The sequence below is a fragment of the Cricetulus griseus genome, chromosome 6 (assembly GCF_003668045.3).
Source record: "Cricetulus griseus strain 17A/GY chromosome 6, alternate assembly CriGri-PICRH-1.0, whole genome shotgun sequence".
Taxonomy (NCBI): Eukaryota; Metazoa; Chordata; class Mammalia; order Rodentia; family Cricetidae; genus Cricetulus; species Cricetulus griseus.
Genome location: NC_048599.1, coordinates 573358 through 596167, shown reverse-complemented (window position 1 = coordinate 596167; position 22810 = coordinate 573358). Strand labels below are relative to the sequence as shown.

Here is a 22810-nt window from a genome sequence, read left to right as displayed (position 1 = left end):
GGAGGGGGAGGGAGAGAGGGATGGATGGAGGGAGAGGGGGTGGAAGGAAGGGGAGGGGAAAGGAAGAAAAAGAGGAAAGGAGAGAGGGAGAGGAAAGGGAGAGAGACAGACAGACTAACCCATAGACAGACAGACAGACAGACAAAGAAAAACCGAGGGCAACAACTGTCAAAGGGAAGACAGTGAGAGGGGATGGAGAGAGAGAAGAGCAAAGGATGTAGCAAAAGCCTATGTTTCGTCTGCAGGCTACGGTGGATGACATGTCTGTAACATGGCTTTGTGTGACTTGGAAAATATGGAGGCAAGACTTATTCCCCAGAACAGGCAGGGAAGGATCAAGGCTAGTGTGGGCATGTTCCATCATCAGGGTAGGTGACAGAGGCTGCTGGAGGCTGGATGATCACTAAGCCCCGTCTGTGTTGAAAGGAAGGGATTTCTGGTTTGCAAGGAGTGACACTGGCCTGCAAGACTATCTGAGGTAACTCTGTCCAGGGAATGAGCAGATTCTGGTTAAATAGGGGGAAAGATAAGGCCTGTAATTGATGTGACCTCAAGTCAGGTTCTAGCACTAGCTCTGACATTCTCTATTTGATGGGTTAAGAATTTATAGCCTCTCTGGACCTTTGCTTCTTCTCCTTCTCCTTCTCCTTCTCCTTCTCCTTCTCCTTCTCCTTCTCCTTCTCCTTCTCCTCCTCCTTCTCCTTCTTCTTTTGAGACAGGGTTTCTCTGTATTGCTTTGGAGGCTGTCCTGGATCTTCGCTTCTTTGATGTAAGATGAAGCCAAAATGCCAGACCCTAGAAAATGGAAAAGAGAAGATGTGCCAGAGCTGAGTGTACACATGCAGTTTTGTTATAGTGTCCTTTATGCGGTGATCAAATTCTCTGATCATGGGATGGGTGTGGTAGTGCATGCCTTCAGTCCCAGCACTTGAGAGACAGGACCTCTGTGAGTTCCAGGCCAGACAAGGGTACACAGTGAGACCCCGAGGAGGAGGGATAAGCTCTGGAAAAATGCAATATAGGAAGAGGATTTATTTTAACTTACAGGTTACAGTCCATCATTGAGGGAGTCAAGGCAGGAACTTGAAATTGGGTCTGCTTGCTATTCCATAAAGCATTACCTCTGACCAAGAAACCCAGTCGCTTTTAAGGAAAGGCAGCAAGGACAATGGAGAAATGCTGCTTTCCTGCTCACAAACAGGCTTATGTTTAGCTAGATTTCTCTTCTTTTTAAAACTTTCTTTTTATGTATTCTTTGTGTCTTTCACATCAAGCCTTCCAACCCCACCCATCCCCCTCCCCTGCCCAAATAAAACAAAATAAAATTTAGGATAAAAAAGTGCAGGGGTCGGGGAAGGGAAAATCCCATCATGGAATCTACAGTGTGACACAGTGAGTCACGTAGTAAACCCCTTTATCCATATATTTTTACATGCAGGTGTTCATTGCAGAGTCATTGGTCTGGTTTGGGGCTCCTGGTTTCTGCTGCACCATCAACCCTGAGCCCTCACTGGAACTCTTCCTGGATATCCAGTTCCTGCCCTGTGTCATGGAGCTCCTTCAGCCCTGGCTCCTGCAGCTCTGGATCTGCAGAACCAACCCAACAACTCCTGACCAACCTCCAACCCGTGCTCCAGCAGATCACATATGGGGTGGTGTTGGGGTGGGTCAACACATACCTGGTTCTGGGCCTGAGTAGTTGCATGGTTGGTCAGCCTGCCAGCTCTTCCCTGTCTTCACCACCAGGGTGAGCTCTCCAGCATTGCCCTGGCGAGTTTACCCCTAGCAGAGATGAACAAGGGGTGGGGCTAGTTCTCCAGCTTTCACATCCTCAGGGGCAGTTCTGCATACTTACACCTTCAGGGCCAGCTTTAAAGTGTTGCTAGGCAAGGTGTAGGGGCCATTCTCCAGAGTGCTGCAGCTGTGGGCAGGACCACTCCTGCTCTTTGTTTTGTTTTTGTTTTGTTGTTTGTTTTGGTTTGGTTTGGTTTATTCAAGATAGGATTTTCTCTGTGGCTTTGGAGGCTGTCCTGGAATTAGCTCTTGTAGACCAGGCTGGTCTCGAACTCCCAGAAATCTTCCTGCCTCTGCCTCCCAAGTGCTGGGTTTAAAGGCATGCACCACCACCACCCGGCCCAGCATTCCCGCTCTTACAACCACAGGGCCAGCTCTTACACACACCTCAGACATAGATGGGAGGGGGAAATCTCTCCCCCACCCATGCCACCACATGGCAGATTAGTAATGGGGACAGCTCTCCCAAACTCACAATATCAGGGCTGGGTCATCCACACCTCCACTAACAGGGTCAGTTCTACTGTGCTGCCTAGGCAAGGTGCAGGGTACACTTTCTCGAGTGCTGAAGCTAGTAAGGGAGAGAGTCAACTCCCTCACCCACCACAGATGGCAGGGTCAAGGAGGGAAGAAGACATCTTTCCCTCACCCTCACCACCACATAGGGGGATGTGGTCAGCTATCTTACTCTCACACCCTCAGGGCTATCTCACCCATACCTATGCCAACAGGGTCATCTTTATTGTGCTGCCTAGGTGAAGAGCAGGGCCCGATTTCCTGAGTGCTGCAGTTGGGAACGGGGAGGGTCAGTACACTCATCTGTCACAGGTGGTAAGGAGCGAGGGGTTGGGGGGGGCATCTCTCCCCTACCCACATCACCAAATGACAGATGAGTAGTGAGGTCAGTTCTCCCACACTCACTTCGGGCCTGGCTCACCCACACTCACAACTTCAGGGCTGGCTCACCCACACCTCTGACAACAGGGTTGGCTCTATTGTTCTGCTCAGGCAAAGTGCAAGGCCTGCTCTTCCTAGTGTTGCAGCTAGTGGGAGGCAGGGACAGCTTTCTCACTCTTAGGACCTCAGGACCATTAGCTAGCTTTCTTGTATAGTTCAGGACAACTTACCTAGGGATGGTCTTGCCCACAGTCGGCAATCAAGACAATCCCCCAAAGACATGCACACAGGAAAATTTCGACTCAGGCAATCAACTGAAATTCCTTTCTGATGTGACTCCAGGCTCTGTTGAGTTGACAGGTAAGGCTAACTAGGTCAAGTGGGGAACCTGGTTTGCCTTTCCTGAGGAGAGAGCCTGATATCCAAATGGAGTATCTCATCCACTTTTGAGATGGAGCCACTGAAGCCAAAAGAAGAAGGATTGTTTCACAAGCATTTAACACATAAGGCTAGGAATAAAACTATTGAGAATACTCCAAGACTTGAAGGGAGATGAGGCAGCTCAGAAAGTTAGTGGAAAACCTAGGGACCAGCCCAGAAGAGTTCAGTACAACCTTGTACCTGGTATGTATATGTGGGTCTGGGCCTGTGGATCTCACACTTGTGATTAAATTGCATTGTATGGAACAGAATACCTTCAAAGGGAATATCTAGTGGACCTGAGTAACAGGTCCATTTTTTCTAATGAGCTCTCTCTCTCTCTCTCTCTCTCTCTCTCTCTCTCTCTCTCTGTGTGTGTGTGTGTGTGTGTGTGTGTGTGTGTGTGTGTGTGTGCGCATGGGTACAGGTATCCATGGAGGCCAGAGAGGGCATTAAATCACCTGAAGTTACAGTTAATGGTGGGTGTGATCTGTCCAGTTGGATGCTTGGCACTGAACTCCAGTCTTCTTTAATAGCAACAAATGCTCTTGACCACTTAGCCATCTCTCCAACCCTAACAGGAGCACTTTCAAATCAGGGTAGACAATTTTCACTATGGAGTCAAGTAGCAAAGATATGAAAACCATTTCTATCTTGTAGTCAGCAAGACCTTACAGCCACCACTACTGGAAGCAAATTCTGCCAACATAAACACTCTGGATACAAGTTTGCCTTCAGAGCCTCCAGACAGAAGTCTGGGCCTAATACGTGAGGCCTAGAACAGGGTTTTGGTGTGAGTTGGAATCAGGTCCCAGCACCAGCTCTAGCATTTTCTATTTAATATTCTCTATTGGAGGGAGAGTTTCTGACCTCTCTGAGTTTCTACATCTTGGTGTAAGATGAAGCTATGATGCCAGACTCCAAAGATGGAGGAGAGTGTACTAGAGATTGTCTTGAGCTGCTTACTTGTGGTACTTTGTTATATAGAAATACCACACCATTCACACAAAGAAAGCACAGCTCTTCTATGTGTACACTATCATCATGATTCTGCTTTGGGAGGGACTTGGAAGAAGGGAGAAACTCACAAATCTATTCCTAACAGTGGCCTTGACCCTAATGGAAGCCACTATGTCTTCTAGATTAGTTAGTGCACCTGCACCTGGCTCTTGTGTGGGATATCCTTTAGATGGACTTAGATCCAGAGGCTGAAACTCAGTTGCTGAGATCAAGAGAAGTGACCCTCTCAACCTTCCAGCCTTTTCTTGCCTTTTCTTGCAGATAGAAGAACACACACCCAGGCAGGTTCACAGTACTGTATTACCATAGTCTCACCTTGGGCATGTCTTCTCATGAACTTTTTTTTTTTTTTTTTTTTTTTTTTTGGTTTTTCGAGGCAGGGTTTCTCTGGGTAGCTTTGGAGCCTATCCTGGCACTCGCTCTGGTCTCATGAACTTCTATCCTTGTCTGAAACCCACAGACTAGCTGTGTTGTTCCTCCCTGGCACAGTGTCAGGCACACAGTAAAGAAAACACTATGCACAGTGGGCATATTAAATGTTTGCCTTAGTATGGTTCCATGTTTGGGAGCAGACCTTGAGCTCTCACTAAGATCAACTAAAGAAAGTTCATGAGCTGCTGCTTTGAGGATGCTACTCACGGACTAAGAATTTACAGATCAGAACTCTTTGCTGTTCTGATTAATTGTGGATCTTCTAGGAGGAGCCCTGAATCTCAGAAGGATACTCAGTCATTCAACAAGCACCAGTAAAACACCTGTTATATGCTGGAACTTGGAATATATCAGAGAAAAGAGGATAGGAGAGGTGTACCAGAGTCCTGGAGATAGATGCAGGCAAACCCATTCAATTATAATCATCCCCAATCTCCCAGGCCTCATGGCAGGCATCAATATACTCCTAAACAGAGTGGGAGTCCTTAGATTAACTTCTGTTTGCTCTGTTCTTATTAGCCTCTTTGAGCTTCTTACTTTCTGGAAGGTTTGTTGTGTCCCAGTCACTTATCAGAGTCCCAGAGCCAGCAACATTTCTCATACTATCCCCAGAACAGTCTTCATGGAAGCCTTTTCTGGCCTCTAGCCAAGGGAGCCCCCTCACTATTATTTCCTTTCTATATACTTACCATAATATTATCTGTAGTTGATTTATATCTACCCTGTGATCGAGACAGTATTTTGTCCACAGAGAATCCCTTGGAGTCTGCCAGAGCAGACACTGAATCCAAGTTTGTTGGCTTAGTTGAGATTTCTTTGCCTCCTGAGTGAGACTTATTAGATCTTGCCTCACCCCCTCATCTCTCATATTAGATTCAGGAAAATAGCTTCCACATGATTTGTTACTAGAGTGGTTAGAATCAGATCATAGGCTCTGGCAGCCCTAACACTTCTTTCTTTCCCTTCATTTCCTGGAAAATACCAACTTCTTAGAGGCCCATTGTTTAAATAGTCTGATAGTCAAAGGGAAGACAAGGATCTCTTTAAAATATATTCATTCCTGCCAGGATGGTTTCATTGGAAGCTGTTTTAAATGGTTCTAAATACATCAATTAAGTAGACAATTTGATCATGAAAGCAGAAAAACATTTCTTCAATGTGGCAACCTTAAGCAGAGGAACAATGAAGTCCAGTTATCTCCCCGGTGATATTCAGGTATCTAACATAAAGTTTAGGTTTATTTAGAGGACAAGGAGTATGATTAATAGGCAGTCTTGGGTCCTAGCCATCATTGTCTTTGGCTTCAGTCTCTCTGGCAAAGTTGTCTGACAAGTTGTCACAATTGTGTAAAATCTCCTTCCCTTCTCCAGCTGTTAACACTTCATTCTTTCCCTTCATTTCCTGGAAAATACCAAATTCTGATAGTCAAAGGGAAGATAAGGATCTCTTTAAAATATACTTATTCCTGCCAGGATGGTTTCATTAGAAGCTGTTCATGCTTCCCCAAAGTAACTATCTATATGTTGTGGACCTAGACTTGCCTTGCTATGAACCCAGGCAGCACATGAATCAGTTCAGGCCTCAGCTCCACTAGGGTCCCAAAAAGTTTTGTCGGTGTTTGGTGCCCATCTCAGTGTGTATGGCCTCCTTAATTGTTAATTTCCCAATGAGAGCTGAGGGACTTAAACAAATGTCTACTGGCAGTATATAGATGTGTTAGGGTTTTCTGTAAGTATGATCTCACATTCATGAGAACGGGCATATCTGTGGGAAACTACCTGGGTATTAAAGGAACCAAAGAAAAGCTCTGAAACAAGTGTCTACTGGCAGTGGACAGTCATTGAAAAATCAATTTCTTTCTGCTGCCTTTTGGCCCATATTGGGAGTTGCTTGAAACATACATCTCGGATGTCAGGACTGCCCTCAAGGACTGTGCTACTTACTCTCTCTTCCCTGGAGCTCCTGGTTGACTGTCAACTAGAGCCAGGTGCTGGAGACTTAGAGGACTTACCCTGATTGCTGGAGGGTGAGTGGTAGGGTGGCTGATTGGAAAATAAACAGGATCCGGTGTGAGAGAGAAGATAGTGAGGACTCTTAATCGAGAGTCCAAGGCAAGATACAGCCTTGGATTTTATATAAAAATGATAGACTTATATTCCAGCTGTGAATAGATGCCTCCTGTGAGCTGAGGTCAGTAATCACGAGAGAGCTAGGATCTGTGTAGTTGTGCGGACAGTGGTGGTGAGCTAGTAGAAGACAGAAGACTGAGTTCTCGAAGCAGAAGTGGGAGGCGAGCTAATTTCTAGACGATTGCAAGAATACAGAGATGGCCCAGGACCACTGAGCAAAACCCGCGTTTCTCCCTAGAGGCGGAGAAACCTGCAGGCCCAGAGGTTGGGGAATGGTTTCCACCCGGATGGCAAAGCAGAGGACCGGAAGGGAGGAGGCGGAAGTGCAGTGTTTAGCTGCAATCCTCGGATCAGCCCGCGAAATTCCAATCAACCGGCTGCGGAGGACGATGCTTACGTGCCCTCACAGTTGATTCCTTCGGAACCCGGATTCTGAAAGGCAACCCCACTGAGACAAGTGAGCTGGGGGTACGCAGGCCCTGCTACTGGCAGTTTTATCTGAGCGGCCCCAGGACCGAGGTCACAGACCACGATCGCGCCACTTCTGGAGCGGCCGTGGTGCATTCTGGGGCGGGGGGCTCTTGCTCCCAAAGGAGTCTAGCTAGAGGCGCCTCCCTTGGCCATCTCTAAGGCGGAGTATATACACTAGCCTGTCAGTCCCATCTTATAGTGGATCCGGAGGTCTGAAGAAGCTGAGTAACTTGCTAAGGGCTGCACAGCTTTACATACCATGATTCTGTTTTGCTACCCGCCCCCCACCCTCACCTGGAGACTGTGTATCTTTATATAGCCCTGTCTATCCTGGAACTCATTATGTAGACCAGGCTGGAAACCTCCAGAATGCCGGGATCCAAGGCACATGCCACCACACCTGGCCTGTTTCGCTACTTCATCTGCACTTGGGTGTTCACCTGGACTGAATGGCCCGTGACCCCAACCTTAAGAGCTTCAGAGGCAGGAGGCATTCCACGCTTCAGTGTGCCAACCCAGGCCAGGCTACGAGGGATGCTGCCAGGGACTTAGACGCAAATTTCTTTTGTTGTTGTTTTGTTTTTCGAGACAGAATTTCTCTGTGGCTTTGGAGGCTGTCCTGGAACTAGCTCTTGTAGACCAGGCTGGTCTTGAACTCACAGAGAACCGCCTGCCTCTGCCTCCCGAGTGCTGGGATTAAAGGCGTGCGCCACCACTGCCTGGCTAGTTGCAGATTTCTTGCGAAGAGTTTCAGGTAGAGCACGTAGATCGTACTTGTTGTTTTGAGAAATAGAGTTTTTTTTTCAGAGTAGGGTGGAATTATGTGAGTCAGGAGATCATTCATTTTTTACCTCTCCAAGCACCTTTTTATTTTTTGAGACGGGGTCTCTACATATCCCCTGTTGCCCCGGGACTCACTCTGTATATCAGGCTGGCTTTGAACTCAGATGTCTCCCTGCCTGTGCCTCCCAAGTGCTGGGATTAAGGGCGTGGGCCACCTCGACTGGCTCCAAGTTCCTTTTGATAGAAAAATAACAGACTTCCTGACCTTCGCAGGAATAACTTCCTAAAATGATTGGTGGCCTGTGGCTACAAAGGCTTCTTTTCCTTGCCTGTGTTGTAGGGAATTCCTGCAAAGAGAAAACCGGTGCCACGTGTTGCCAGCATTTACCCGGAGTGACTGAAATCCTGAGATGTTCAGAGGGGTTTGTCTGACAGACCCAAACAGCTTGCATCTTGGCCCACCACTGTGTCCTCTTGATTATAGGCTGATATGCCCAAGGTAGTCCTGAATGGTGTGACAGTGGATTTCCCTTTCCAGCCCTACCCGTGTCAACAGGAGTACATGACCAAGGTGCTAGAATGTCTCCAGAAGGTAAAGCTACAGAGCCCAAGATGTTCTTCTAGGGAGGGGACAATAGGGTGTTCCTTCAGCAAACCCCTATACCTCTACCCTCATTCATTCCAGATATGATCTGTCTGCATTTTTGGCCACTAGAGCTTCTGGTTAGGTTAAGGGAAATGATGACAAGTGTATAAAAGATAATTCCAAATAGTGATAGCTTTGAGAATGTCTGAGTGCCCTTTCTGAATAGATGGTGTTTGTGTTGAGTTCAGTTGATAGGAGTGACTATCATTTGGGGTCTGGAGGAGTGTTTCTATACAGCAGAGTGGGACTACCCAGCTCTCACTGTGGGAAAAAAATCATTGAATTTTATTTTATTTTATTTTTTGAGGCAGGGTGTAATTTCCACCGCAGCTGCCTGAATAAGCCAGGCTATCCTCCATCTCACAGAGATCTCTCTGTCTCTGCCTTTGGAGTGCTGGGAGTAAAGGTGTGTGTCAACTATGGTTGACTTTTTTTTTTTTTTTTTGAGGCAGGGTTTCTCTGTGGCTTTGAAGGCTGTCCTGGAACTAGCTCTTGTAGACCAGGCCGGTCTTGAACTCAGAGATCCACCTGTCTCTGCCTCCCGAGTGCTGGGATTAAAGTCGTGCGCCACCAACACCCGGCTATGGTTGACTTTTTTGAGACATGAAAAATCTTTAAATTTAGGAGCATGTAAGGCAAATAACTTTCACTGAGTTTCTTGAGGCGTCCTTTGCTATTCTAATCACCTTTTCCTCAGATGTCTTGCTCAGGCTCCCATCTGATATCTGGAATATAGGGCATCAAATTCTGTTTAGGTGGAGTGAATGCCTGGACCCAGAATTGCAGAACAGTTTCCTATTTTGAGACTTGACACCTAATTAGTCATCTAACTATTTATATTAGGCTGAAATATACTGTCAAATTTTGGGTAATACTCTGAAAATACTTTGCTAATTAGGGCATTCTTTTTTTTTTTTTTTTTTTTTTTTTTTGTATGTTTGTTTGTTTTCTGAGATAGGGTTTCATTACATAGCCCTGGCTATGCTGGAGCTTACTAGGTAGACCAGCCTGGCCTCAAACTCACAGAGATCCACTTGCTTCTGCCTCTCCTCTGCCTGGGAGACAGAGGCAAGGAACTAAAGGTGTGTACCACCATACCTGGCTAAAGAGGGCAGGCTTAATCTATGGCTTTTAGGGCAAAAGTGGAAAATGTCATGAACTAATTTATGTCCTCTGGGTGTGGGCTGGGCATCTAAGAGCCATCTCACTTTCCCCCATTTCTCCACACTCCCTGCTTTTCCTCCTCCTTGTTCCTGACTCCACTTAGAAAGTGAATGGCATCCTAGAGAGCCCTACAGGCACTGGGAAGACACTCTGCCTCCTCTGCACTACATTGGCATGGCGGGAACATCTTCGTGATGCTGTTTCTTCCCTAAAGATTGCTGAGAGAGTTCAAGGTGAACTCTTTGCCAGTCGGTCTTTGTCATCTTGGAATGCTGCTGATGGAGACTCCATAGGTGAGCCTTATCTCCTCATTCTCACCCCCATCTCTCCTGGCCTATGCAGTTGATAGGGAAGGGGGATAGAGCCTGGGACCAGGCCAATTCACCTAGGCTTCCACTGTCTCTGGAGCAGAATTTAAGAAAGGAGAATTTTGTATGGTTCACATTTCTCACCATTCTGGGTATACACCTGGGGTCAGAGCTTTTTTCCTGGAATTTGGATACCACAGCAACCCACAATGTCTAGTGTCAGGTTTGTGGATGTCTGCAGGGCTAAGTTAGCTCAGTGCTGCATGTATAAACATGTGAAGATATTGCCTCACAGCTATTTCTTTATGCTTATGCAGCTTGCTACACGGACATCCCAAAGATCATCTATGCTTCTAGAACTCACTCACAGCTAACTCAGGTCATCAGTGAGCTCCGCAATACTTCCTACCGGTATGTCACCATATTCACACCTCCGGAGATTATCTGGATAATGATTTTGGTTTGGAGCTGTATCCACAGCCAGCTGAGTGTGTGTGTGTGTGTAGTACATCAGAGATGAAGACTGGCTAGGTTTTGACATGCATTACTTGTGAGAAAGCAGCTTTGAACTATGAACTTATGGCTGTCCTTGTTCTTGAACTCTGGGCTTCTTGCAGTACTGTCATGTTTCCTGTGGTTACGGTCAGCTCTGGCTCCTTAAGGCAGCTTTGCTCATGATGGAAGAAGAATCTGCCTTTTGCCATAATCCAACAGAATCTTGATATCTTGCTAGGCAGGCTCCCATGTGGAAGAACTTGTACGATAGGTTGCTCTGTCCAGTGTTTCTTGCCTCACCTACCACATTCTAGTCTTTCTGTTTCCTTTGTTTCCTAAGTTTTCTGTGGGCTCCCATTTGTCTCCATACAGCTCATGCTGCTGGGCCACATTGTAATCCTCATGTTCTGAGGCAGCTCCTTCTTGACTCTTCCGTTCTTTCTTTTGTCAGGCCCAAGGTATGTGTGCTGGGATCCCGGGAACAGCTGTGTATTCACCCTGAAGTGAAGAAGCAGGAGAGTAACCACATGCAGGTAGGCTTTGGAGCACTCAGTCTCCACGATTTTACTGATTGGGTGGTGCTTGGATCTTAAAATCCAGAATTGTGCTCTACCAGACTGCTAATCCTGTCCACTGTGCTCCCTGCTGGGCTGGGTCAGGCCTTAGAGAACACAGGGAAGATAGACATAGGGAAGTTGCTGGTGAGGGCTGAGGGCCAGGGGTGGACCATTTCTTAGCCATTCCAGGTGAGCACTCTTCTTTCCTCTTATAGATCCACTTATGCCGCAAGAAGGTAGCAAGTCGCTCCTGTCATTTCTACAACAATGTAGAAGGTAAGACCAACTTCTTAAAGCTGCTCCTGCTGCCTGTTGTCAGAGTTTGGGTGAGGCTTATATGCAGCCTTCTAGAGTTCAGTAGCACCACAACCTATCTGCTTTACCCTGTATGACAGAGTATGCAGAGTATGGCTATGTGCCTGGGCACTGTCTTGTGGGTTTTTTGTTTTGTTTGTTTTGTATTTGACGAGGGGCTGCCTGTGTTGGTTTTATATGGAGAAGTGCTCCTGCAGCACTGGGGAATGACTCTCACCATCAGGTGACCTGTTCAGACAGGGTTCATATTGAGTACCTGCTTTCCCTCTGGGAGCCTGGTTGATACCTGCAGAAGTGGCCTTTGACCAGTCTCCCTAAGAACTAGGACGCTGAGTCTCCTATAAGTTGTTCATTTGACAATATCTCACAGGTGTCATGACTTGGAGCTGTGAGTTGGTCCTTTCCCTCTTTTTTGTTAGTAACAAGATAAGCTTCTTATGGTGTGTCCTTCTTTGCTTTCTGTAACCTGGAGGGTCTTACATCTGTAGAACTAGCTGCATGGCTGGGGGCTTCAGCCTCTCCAGGACTAGAGTTCCTTTTATTTCTGCCCTGCTCTTGAGGCTGAGATTCCCACATGAAGTAGGAGGGCTCAGGTGATGTGGCTCTGTAGCACTTCTATGGCTTTGATGATCTGAGGGCTACTGTCTTCCTTGATGCTTATTCAGTGCCCAGGGCTCTAGAATTGAGGCCTTTGCATCTGTTGCTGGTTAAGCCAGAAGCCTGAGCTCAGGGGGAAGGTCTCCTATCACCCAGCGTCTTTGTTCTGAGCTCTTGGAGAAACAAGATAAGACATGGCTTTGTGGTAAGTACCTCAGCCATGGTCCTTCTTGCTTGCTTTGTTCTGAAGATGTCACTGAAGATTCTTAGTCGTCTCAATGTGTGATTGAGATATTGGATGGTGTGATTGGATACTCAGTGTCCAGGCCTGAGATACTGATGTGAACCTGTGCCAGCCCTCAGGTCTCTGATATGTATACTGTGAATCTGGGCCTGGTGACCTTGGAAATTCTCCATGATCAGAGTTGTCATTCCCTATCCTTGTTAGCTTCCTAGAGGGAGGACCTTCTGGAAGTCCTCAAGCCTCTGTGTCAGGGATCTCTGGGAAACAGGAAGATATGTATAGACAACACCAAGCAATTCTGCAGTGGCCTGGTTATAGGCAGTCCTCTGGCCTGTGGCTACTGCTCCTGTCTTCTGGTGGGAGTCTACTGACTACCCTAAGTAAATTCTTCCATGGGTGTTGGGTTGCCTGAGAGGTGTTCTGTTGTGTTCTTTCCTTCCTTCCTTCCTTCTCTTCTTCTTCTTCTTCTTCTTCTTCTTCCTTTTTTTTTGTTTTTGTTTTTGTTTTTCGAGACAGGGTTTCTTTGTGTAGCTTTGGAGCCTATCCTGGCACTCGCTCTGGAGACCAGGCTGGCCTTGAACTCAGAGATCCGCCTGCCTCTGCCTCCCGAGTGCTGGGATTAAAGGTGTGCTCCACCAACACCCGGCTTTTTTTTTTTAAAGATTTTTTTTATTTATTATGTATATAACATTCTACTTCCATGTATATCTGCACACCAGAAGAGGGCACCAGATCTCATAATGGTTGGTTGTGAGCCACCATGTGGGTGCTGGGAATTGAACTCGGGTCCTCTGGAAAAGCAGTCGGTGCTCTTAACCTCTGAGCCATCTCTCCAGCCCTTTTTTTTTTTTTTTAATGTATATGATGTTTTGCTTTCATGTGTGTCTGCATATCACTTGAGTACCTGGTGTCTGCAAAGGCAAGAAGAGGGCACTGGATCCTCTCAACTGGAGTTACCGACAGTTGTGAACCAACATGCAGGTACTGGAAATCAAACCTGGAATTTCTGGATGGAGCCAGTTCTCTTAACTGCTGAGCCATCTATCCAGCCTCCCCCTCAGCGTGTGTGTGCCTGTCTGTGTGTCTGTGTGTCTGTGTGTATAAATGTACACATAAGAGTAGGTACCTAGTCAAATGCTGGCATTGCATCCTCTGGAGCTGGAGTTAGAGATGGTTGTGAATTGACTGATCCCAGTGGGTACTGGGATACAAACAGGTTCTTTGCCATAGCAGCAAATGCTCTTAACCTTCAAATCTTAACAATTCCTCTCTTTTTCTATTTTGATAGCATCTCAAATAGCTAAGACAGGCTTTGAACTTCCTTTGTAGCCAAGGATGAACTTGAACTTCTGGTGTTCTTGTTTCTACCTTCCAAGTAATGGGATTATAGGCATGTGCCAGCATCCCTGGCTTATGCAACGTTGGGGATTAATCCTCAGTTTTTTGTTTACTAGGGAAGAGTTCTACCAACGGAACCACATCTCCAGCCCTCGAAGGTGTTCTGTCTTCTCCCCTTGTCCGTCTCTTTGCTTACAGCCCTCCCATCTGGTTCTGCCCTTAGCTATTACATGGCCTGTGCTTGCTTGATTCCCACTCATTGTCCTTGTTTCACCTTGACTGCTTCTGTTCACACTCCTGTCAAAGGAGGTGTATGTAAGTGTTCCTTTGCATTATGTCAGAGGATTCTGGTATAGTTCTTGTGGGAACAGCCCTAGTCAGTTTTCCACACTGTGTAGGTCAGCACTTTGATGCCTATAAGCTTTGTGTTCTGCCCTAGCCCTCACCTACATTGTCCTTTCCCTTCACAGGTCCTATTTTGGCCACAGTCATGGCCCCATGCTAAAAACCCCTTCCTCAGGGCTCTATGTTCCTTGTGACAAAAAGGAGCCATTCTACCTGGCTTAACAGCTCTGACCTCTGTGCGTCTCCTTCTTAGGCTTCTGGGTTTAGTTTTATGCGCTATAAACCAGCTCCTTCTACACTTATCTTTTGTTGTCTCACTGCTTGGCCTTTTGGGTGGTTGCTTATCTTTGAACCTGCTTGTGTATTCTGGCAGGATCTCTTAAGCTGGCCAGTGTTCCCTGTCTTTGCAATAGGATGCAGCCCCATGGGTGTTTGCTTGTTTTTGTTTTTTGTTTTGTGAGACAGGGTTTCTCTGTAGCTTTGGAGGCCATCCTGGAACTAGCTCTTGTAGACCAGAAGGGGGCACCAGATATCGTAACGGATGGTTGTGAGCCACCATGTGGGTGCTGGGAATTGAACTCAGGACCTCTGGAAGAACAGCCAGTGGTCTTAACCTCTGAGCCATCTCTCCAGCCCCCAGCCCCATGGGTGTTTAAAAGGAAGGCATTGTAGGGTTTATTTTATCCTACAGTTTGTAGTACATCATCCAGGGAAGCAGGGTAGCAAACTGCAGCAGAGGCTGTGGAGGGGTGCTCCTTACTGGCTTGCCTCCTGTGGCTTGCTTGTCTTGCTTTCTTGTAATAACCAGATCACCAGCCTAGGGGTGACACTGCCCACGGTGAGTTGGGCTCTCCCCACATCAATCATTAATTGAGAAAATGCATCAAAGAGTTATCCTCAGGCCGATCTGGTGGGGCATTTTCTCAGTTGAGGTTCTCCTTTCCAAATGGCTCTAGCTTGTGTCAAGTTGACATAAAACTAGGCAGCACAAAATGCTTGTGCTGTTGGTGGGAAAGGAACGTGGTAAAGAGCTGGAATGCTGCCTGGTTGGCATCCCAGAAGGACCCTGGAGGTAAATGGTAAGCCATCTCCACCTAGGAGTCATTCAGAAATAGCTCTGCAACAAGTCTTGTCATCTTTATACACCTGTGTCTTCTTGCCCTATCCTTTGCTGTCCCTCTACAGGTATCCCTTCCTTAGCACTGAACAGAAAACATGGCAGACTGGGTCTTTGCTGCAGTGCAGCTTAATGGCTGATCTGTCATCTGACACTGCTGAGGGATATGATCTTCTTTTCTTTCTAGCCCTCCTATTCCTGGGGACATCACTGGTTATGTGTGTGTCTGTGTTTTTGCCTCTGCAGCTGAAAGAAGGGCCTTATTCCTGCTCCCAGAGAGGGAACCTGACATCTGGTTTGGGCATGAAACAGACACAGTAGGAAGGAGAGCTGAGAGCTATAGAGCTGGGAGCTGTGGGGAGGCTTGTTGGGTTTCATATGTAGTTGCTCCATAGGTGGCAGTCACTTCTTAAGACATTTAGTAGTTTCTGGTTGGGGGATTGTGTTATGGCAGGGTAGTCTTTTTTTTTTTTTTTTTGTTTTTCGAGACAGGGTTTCTCTGTGTAGCTTTGGAGCCTATCCTGGCACTCGCTCTGGAGACCAGGCTGGCCTCCAACTCACCAGAGATCTGCCTTCCTCTGCCTCCCGAGTGCTGGGATTAAAGGCGTGTGCCACCAACACCCAGCAGTGTAGTTCTTAAGGGCCCTTCTGCCTCATGCCTTGTAGCCAGCACAGATGGTGCCTTTTCCTGAGCTGCTGTTGTAAGGAATGGAATGGACTACAAGTTGAACTAGGTAGACTCTGCCTAGGTGCCCTGCTATGGCATTTGAGGTGCCAGCTTTCCTTTTGGTGCCGATCTGGGTCCACTGATTGGTAGAAAGCTAGGGTAAGTGGTACTATTTTATATTATTGGTTTTTGGGGATAGGTTTTCTCTGTGTAATATCCCTAGCTATCATAGAACTTACTCTGTAGACCAGGCTGGCCACAAACTCATAGAGATCTGCCTGGCTCTGCCTCCAGAGTGCTGGGGTTAAAGGTGTGCACCACCATGCCTATCTTGTTTTTTATGCTCTGAATAATGATGACAAGTTGTGAGTCTGTGGGATGCTCTGCCCCACTCTACCTTAGGAGGCCTCTTAGCATTTCCTGTCCTGTTTTGAGATGGCCAGGGGTAGTCAGGCTGCTTGGGACCTTGGGAGATATTGGTACCTGGAAATGGAGTTTCTTTTCTACCTGGTCCCGCTGCCCTTAGTCCCAAACAAATGCACAGAGACTTATATTAATTATAAACTGTTTGGCCGATGGCTCAGGCTTCTTATTGGCTGGCTGTCTCTTAATTATTAACCCATTTCTATTAATCTAAGTATTTCCACATGATCTTTGCTTACTGGAGAATGCCCAGGCATCCTACCTGGTGTCTACATGGCATCTCTCCGGTGGCTCACCCTCTGCCTCCTTTCCCCAGAATTCTCCTTGTCTGGTAGCCTCACCTATCCCTCCTGCCTGGCTACTGACCAATCAGTGTTTTATCCATCAACCAATAAGAGAAACACATATATAGAAGGACATTCCCCCATCATCTCTTTTCTGTCTAAATAAAAAGAAAGGTTTTAACTTTAACATAGTGAAATTATGTTATCAAGTAAGAACTCTAGTTGACAATATTTAGTCTATTAATATTTGGCAAAGTTTAAAGAAAATATTCTATCTTCTAACCTGTCTTTGTGAGTCTACAGTTTTATGTGTAACTTATTTGTTATCATAACTAAGGGAAACCGTAACCATAACTGTCTGTCTTCAACTCCATCAAAGACCTCAGAAGGATAATATATAAACTCTAGAATTGACAGAGACATGGGCACCAGGTACCTTAGACTGGTACCTGTCTCCCAAGTACAGAGCAGGACTCTCTTGAGTCACTTCAGGTTGTGGTCTCTCCTGGGAACCTGATCCATTTGGTCAGGATTCTTTCTGGTAAGTTCAAAGGTAGTAGAGTTATTGCCTGCTTCATAGGAGCTCTTGTGTCTTGTGCATCTCTTGGGCTCTTTGGACACTCACGTGGACCCTGAGCACGTGTGCTTACTCTATATCTTACCTGCAGAGAAAAGCCTGGAGCAGGAGTTGGCTACCCCCATCCTGGACATTGAGGACCTTGTCAAGAATGGAAGCAAACACAAGTAAGACCTCTCCCTGTGAAGCCATGGCTGTTTTATCCTTCATTGATAGGTTCTCATGGGAAGCACAATATATTTGCTTTTCTTTTTATGAAACTAATAATGTGAGGGGTATAAGGTGAAAAATACCTGTCCCTTAGCCCACTCCAGGATGACCATTGTGAGCAGTGTCTGCACGTACAAGCACAGCTTTGTGCTTATTTTCCAAATGCTCTGGCTTAGCATACCATGGGTGGCTTTCCTTGTGGGTATTTGAAGCTTAAGTCCCTTCCTTCTGAGGATAGTAAATCTATGGCATCTTGTTTGTTTTGCTTTGTTTTATTGGAGACAGCGCCTCATATAGTCCATGCTGACATCTAAGATTTGCTATGTAACTTGATAATGACCCTGAACTTCTGGTTCTCTTGCCTCTACCTCCCATGTGCTGGGATCATAAGTGTGCACTACCAAGCCTGCCTATACATCTATGGCTTTTGTAGCTTTGTAGATTAAGTGATGATTAAGAAAAACTTCAACAGCCAAAGCTATATATAGTTGGTTTTTTGTTTGTTTGTTTGTTTTTGTTTTTGTTTTTGCTTTTTTCAAGACAGGGTTTCTCTGTATAGCTTTGGAGCCTATCCTGGCACTCACTCTGTAGACCAGGCTGGCCTCGAACTCACAGAGATCCTCCTGCCTCTGCCTCCCAAGTGCTGGGATTAAAGGCGTGCGCCACCAATACCCAACCCTGTATATAGTTCTTGCCTGATTTGTGTGAGACCCTGGGGTTCCATTCCCATTACTGCAAAAAAGAAAGACAGATTGAGACTTGAGACTTGGTTATACCAAGAGGAAAACAAACTTCTTTCTCTTTCTCCCTTCCTTCCTTCCTTCCTTTCTTCCTTGTATTTCTTATATTCCCTATTTATTTATTTATTTATTTGTTTGTTTGTTTGTTTGTTTCTGGTGACTGTTCCCAGGAATGGGGCTAGATTTTGTTTTTTATGGAGGGTTTCTTGTTTTTGTTTTTTTATTTAGGCTTTTAGCTCACTATGTTACCAATATGATCATAAACACACACACACACACACACACACACACACACACACACCTCATTTTTTAATTTTTGTATTAAAAATGCATGTATAGGTATGTGCCCTTGGATGTTTGCTCTTGCTTTCTATCTTAAGATAGACTCTCTTGTTTATCATTGAGTATGCCAGGCTGACTGGCCTGAGAACTTGGAAGAATTACCCTCTCTCTGTCTCCCATCTCTCTGAGACTACAGTTTCTGGCTTTATATGGATTTTGGGGATCTGGACTGCATTCTTCATGCTTACATGGCAAACACTTTACTCACTGAGCCATTTCCCTGGCTTGCTGACCTTGACCTGACCGGCCATATGCCACCAGATGGGTTTATATGGTACTGGGGACTGAACCCAGGGCTTTGTACACGTCAGACAAGCATTCTAACTCAGTTACATTCTCAGCCCATTAGTGTGTGTGTGTGTGTGTTTTTGTGTGTGTGTGTATGGTCAGTGTGGGTGTCAGAGGACAGTTTTGTGTAGCTGATTCTCTTTTTTCCAACTTTATATGGATTCTAAGATTTGAACTGAGGTTATCAGGTTTGTATGGCAAGTGATTTATTTGCTGAGACATTTTCCTGATCCCATCAGGTTTTGGCTTTGTGTACAGAATGAAAGGCTCCTCCTTTATCAGAGGGCACGTGGCTCATATCCCCTGTGAAGGGACTTACTGGGTCTTCTGTCTCCTTTTACATCCAGAGTGTGCCCATACTACCTTTCTCGAAACATGAAGCAGCAAGCTGACATCATCTTTATGCCATACAATTACTTGTTGGATGCTAAGGTGAGGAGTTGATTACTGATGTCCAGGGTTGTCCCCAGACTTTGATGGGCTGCCTGAACTTTTGTTTTTTAGGTCCTCAGTGAGCGAATGTGGGGAGGAGGCCTCTTTTTTATCGATGATTGGGTGGAAGACCTGTCCAGATGCAGTTGTGAATAGTCCAGAGCTATGGGTTCTGAACCACCTAGACATAGGCAGGCTGACTAGAATGAGAAGGGCCCAGGCTGTTACCTTTGAGCATTTTTTGCCCTTCCTGATGTTCTATATATTTGTCTGGTCATCTTTTTGTGTGCTACTCGTTTCATTTAACATAACTAGAATTTTTTTCTTAAAAATTTTAAATTATGACTGGGCAGTGGTAGTGTACGCCTTTAGTCCCAGCACTCAGGAGGCAGAGGCAGGTGGATCTCTGTGAGTTCAAGGGCAGCCTGGTCTACAGATCGAGTTCTAGGACAGCCAGGACTGTTACACAGAGAAACCCTGTCTCAGAAGAAAAAAAAAAAAAAAAAAGAAGCAGCAGCAGCTGGTGAGATAGTTCAGCTGGTAGAGATGCTTATCACCAAGCAAGCCTGATGACCTGAGTTCAGTCCCTGAGACTTAAATGGTGGAAGGGGAGAAGTCTTACGTGGTCCTATGCCCTCTACATATGAATCTTAGCACACATGCACTCTCTACCCCCCACAAAGTAAATCAAAAAACAACAAAGCCTTTAAAGTAAAAGGAAATTAAATTATGAAGTGTAGGGCAACTGGAAGTCTCAGCTGTGGCTGGTGGTTGTGTAGACCATGGAGTAGCTCTGTCAACATAGTGTGCCATGGCTGCCCACTAGGGAAGTGAAGTCCTTAGTCCAGTGATTTAAACATGCAGTCACTGGAATTTACTTACAACTACCAGAGGTGGGAAGCAGGTCCTGGTATATCCCGATAGTAGAAACTGCCAGCAGTAAGAAGTGAGTAAGCCTCAGACACACTACCTAACTAAGGCTACATTCTTTAGGGAGAAGTAGAATAGTGTTTATATAAAACCCACATCTGTCAAAACCTAGCTGTGGTACTGGAGAGATGTTTCAGTGGTTAAGAGCTCTGGCTCCTCTTCTGGAGAACCTGGATTTGATTTCCCTGAGACCACATGGAATCTCACAACTCTCTTTTACTATAGTTCCAGGGCATCTGATGCCCTCCTGGCTTCTGTGAATAGTGCATGCATGTAGTCAACAGATGTACATATAGGCAAAACATCCATACACATCAAGTAAAAATAAATCTTTTTTTTTTTTTTTTCTTCACAAAGATCCCCTTGTTTCTGTCTCCCAAGTGCTGGGATTAAGAGTGAGCACCACCACCACCCAGCTAAGAAAAATAAATCTTACAAAAACAACAACAAAACCCAGCTATGATGCTGGGCATGGTAATGTATTCCTCTGATGTCAGCACTCTGGAGACCGAGGCAGAAAGACACCAGAACAAGGCCAGCCCAAGCTTAGTGATAAGCCTTGTTTGGTGCCTATTTCCATCAGAATGTAACTACACTTAATTTGTAGGTTCAGTTCTCTTCTATTACCTTGTAGGTTCCAGGGATCGAAATCAGGTCATCAGGCCTTAGAGGAAGTTCCTTTTCCTGCCTAGCCATCTTACTGGATTACTTGGCCATCCTGTTGAGTATAGTATAGCATATACCCCTTTGTGCTGTGTGAGCGATTCCCTGATACAGATGGCCACATGCATCCAACTTTGGTCTGACTTGGATAGGTACTTATAACAATACTTTCTCATTGGGACCATCAGCCCACAAATAGCACAGAGATTTATTAATTATGAAAGATTGGTCTTAGCTTAGGCCTTCTTTCTAACTAGCTCTTTTAATTAACCTGTTTCTATTAGTCTATGTTCTGTCATGTGGTTCAGTTACCTTTCCTCTATCCCATATGTCAGACATCCCGTTGGTGTCTCTCACACACCTAGATTCATCCCCATCTTCCTCTCTCTCTTCCTGGAAGTCCTGCCTATCCTTTTCTGCCTAGCTAGTGGACATTTTTTTTTTTTTTTGACATTTTTTTTATTAAACCAATCACAGCCACACATCTTCACACAGTGTAAAATATTCCACAACAGGAACTGTGAATCCATTTTCCACGGTCAGCTTGGAGCAGGTGCCATCCTCATAGTGGAGTGTGAGAACCTTTGTTCTTTCTTCTATAGTGACTGTGTGACCTGTTTATGACATTTGGTGCCCACCACATGCCTCAGGTTCCTCCTTTTCCTGTACATGCAGGCCTGCACTCTCAGCTGGCCCTGCCTTCTCATGGTACCTTCTCTTTTTTGTAGAGTCGTAAAGCACACAACATTGACCTGAAGGGGACGGTTGTGATCTTTGATGAAGCTCACAATGTGGTGAGTCCTCTTGGCTTCTGTGCTAAGTGTTTACTGTCTCTCCCGGCTTGCTAGATGTTTTCTGGAGAAGCGCTACCTTGGACACAGAGTCCTATTCTCAGCACCAAGCAGCCCAGGTGCTGCTGCTTCCCTGATGGTCTATCAGTTGCCTCACCTGGGCCAGAGACTTGCCAGTTGGGCTTTAGAAGTGTCCTTAGGTGCAGGATCCATACTTGAACCTCTTACTGGGTTTCTCCCCTTCTAGCCAGTTGGTAGGGATATCCTGGCTCTGCTGTCTTTCTTACATGTCTCTGTTCTTTAGGCTACTTGGCTTGACCCTTAGGAAACTTCTGTGTAGACAGCTGCTCATCTTTCATGGCAATAGCAACAAGAGTGTGTTCCTGGAGGCCCTCCTGTGTCCCTTTGTCCCTTTTCTTTTCTTTTCTTTTTCTTTTTGTTTTGCAGATATTTTTTATTTGAATTTGAAACAAGATTGTTTTACATGTCAATCCCAGTTTGCTCTCCCTCCCCTCCTCCCTTACCATCCCCCCCCCCAACTAAAACCCTACCTATCACATCCTTTCTGCTCCCCCTGGAGGGTGAGGCCTTCCATAGGGTGTCATCAGAGTCTATCATATCCTTTTCGATAGGGCCTAGGCCCACCCCCATGTGTCTTGGCTCAGGGAGTATCCCTCTATGTGGAATGGGTTCCCAAAGTCCACACCTATCCTGGGGATAAGTACTGATCTATTACAAGAGGCCCCATAAATTTCCGAGACCTCCTCACTGAAACCCATGTTCTTGGGATCTGGTTCAGTCCCATGCTGGTATCCCAGCTATCAGTCTGGGGACCAAGAGCTCCCCGTTGTTCAGGTCAGCTGTTTCTGTGGGTTTCACCAGTCTGGTTTGGACCCCTTTGCTCATCATTCATCCTTCTCTGCAACTGGGTTCCAGTTCAGTTCAGTGATTAGTTGTGGGTGTCTGCTTCTACTTCCACCAGCTGCTGGATGAGGGCTATAGGGTGGCATATAAGTCAGTCATCAATCTCATTATCAGGGGAGGGCATTTAAGGTAGCCTCTCCTCTGTTGCTTAGATTAGCTGGTGTCATCTTTGTAGATCTCAAGACATTTCCCTAGTGCCTGATTTCTCTGTAAACCTAAAATGTCTCCCTCTATTATGGTATCTCCATTCTTGTTTTCTTCTATTCTTCCCTCTACTCAACGTTTCTGCTCCCTCATGTCCTCTGCACCCCTCCTCTTCTCCCCTTCTCATTCTCCTAGCTTCCCCCGTTTGTCCCTTTTCACCATGACATTATCACAGTGACTCCACCACCCCTGTCTCCATTGTCACTGCTTAGTCAGGGTTGTATAGAATGAACAGCCTCATCCTTAACTGCTATGGAGCCTGG

The 22810-nt window shown here is 46.0% G+C and overlaps 1 protein-coding gene and 1 long non-coding RNA gene across 3 annotated transcripts in view; one reads left to right on the top strand and one right to left on the bottom strand.

Annotated features, from left to right (window-relative positions):
* Window positions 1–5616: 5616 nt before the first annotated feature.
* On the bottom strand, window positions 5617–6908 carry LOC103159485. Its single transcript, XR_003486260.2, has 2 exons — window positions 6575–6908; window positions 5617–5964 (listed from the first exon to the last, which is right to left on the bottom strand). It is a non-coding gene; the product is annotated as an uncharacterized LOC103159485 (long non-coding RNA).
* A 104-nt stretch (window positions 6909–7012) lies between these two features.
* The window catches only part of Rtel1 (regulator of telomere elongation helicase 1), a 35932-nt gene continuing 20134 nt past the window's right edge, over window positions 7013–22810 (top strand). For both annotated transcript variants that reach the window (XM_027419954.2, XM_027419953.2), the window contains exons 1-9: window positions 7013–7149; window positions 8287–8538; window positions 9860–10049; window positions 10382–10475; window positions 11011–11092; window positions 11332–11392; window positions 17115–17190; window positions 18951–19035; window positions 21357–21422. In XM_027419954.2, the coding sequence (XP_027275755.1) occupies window positions 8437–8538; window positions 9860–10049; window positions 10382–10475; window positions 11011–11092; window positions 11332–11392; window positions 17115–17190; window positions 18951–19035; window positions 21357–21422 (756 nt within the window). In that variant the 5' untranslated portion in view covers window positions 7013–7149; window positions 8287–8436. The remainder of the gene's footprint in view (window positions 7150–8286; window positions 8539–9859; window positions 10050–10381; window positions 10476–11010; window positions 11093–11331; window positions 11393–17114; window positions 17191–18950; window positions 19036–21356; window positions 21423–22810) is intronic.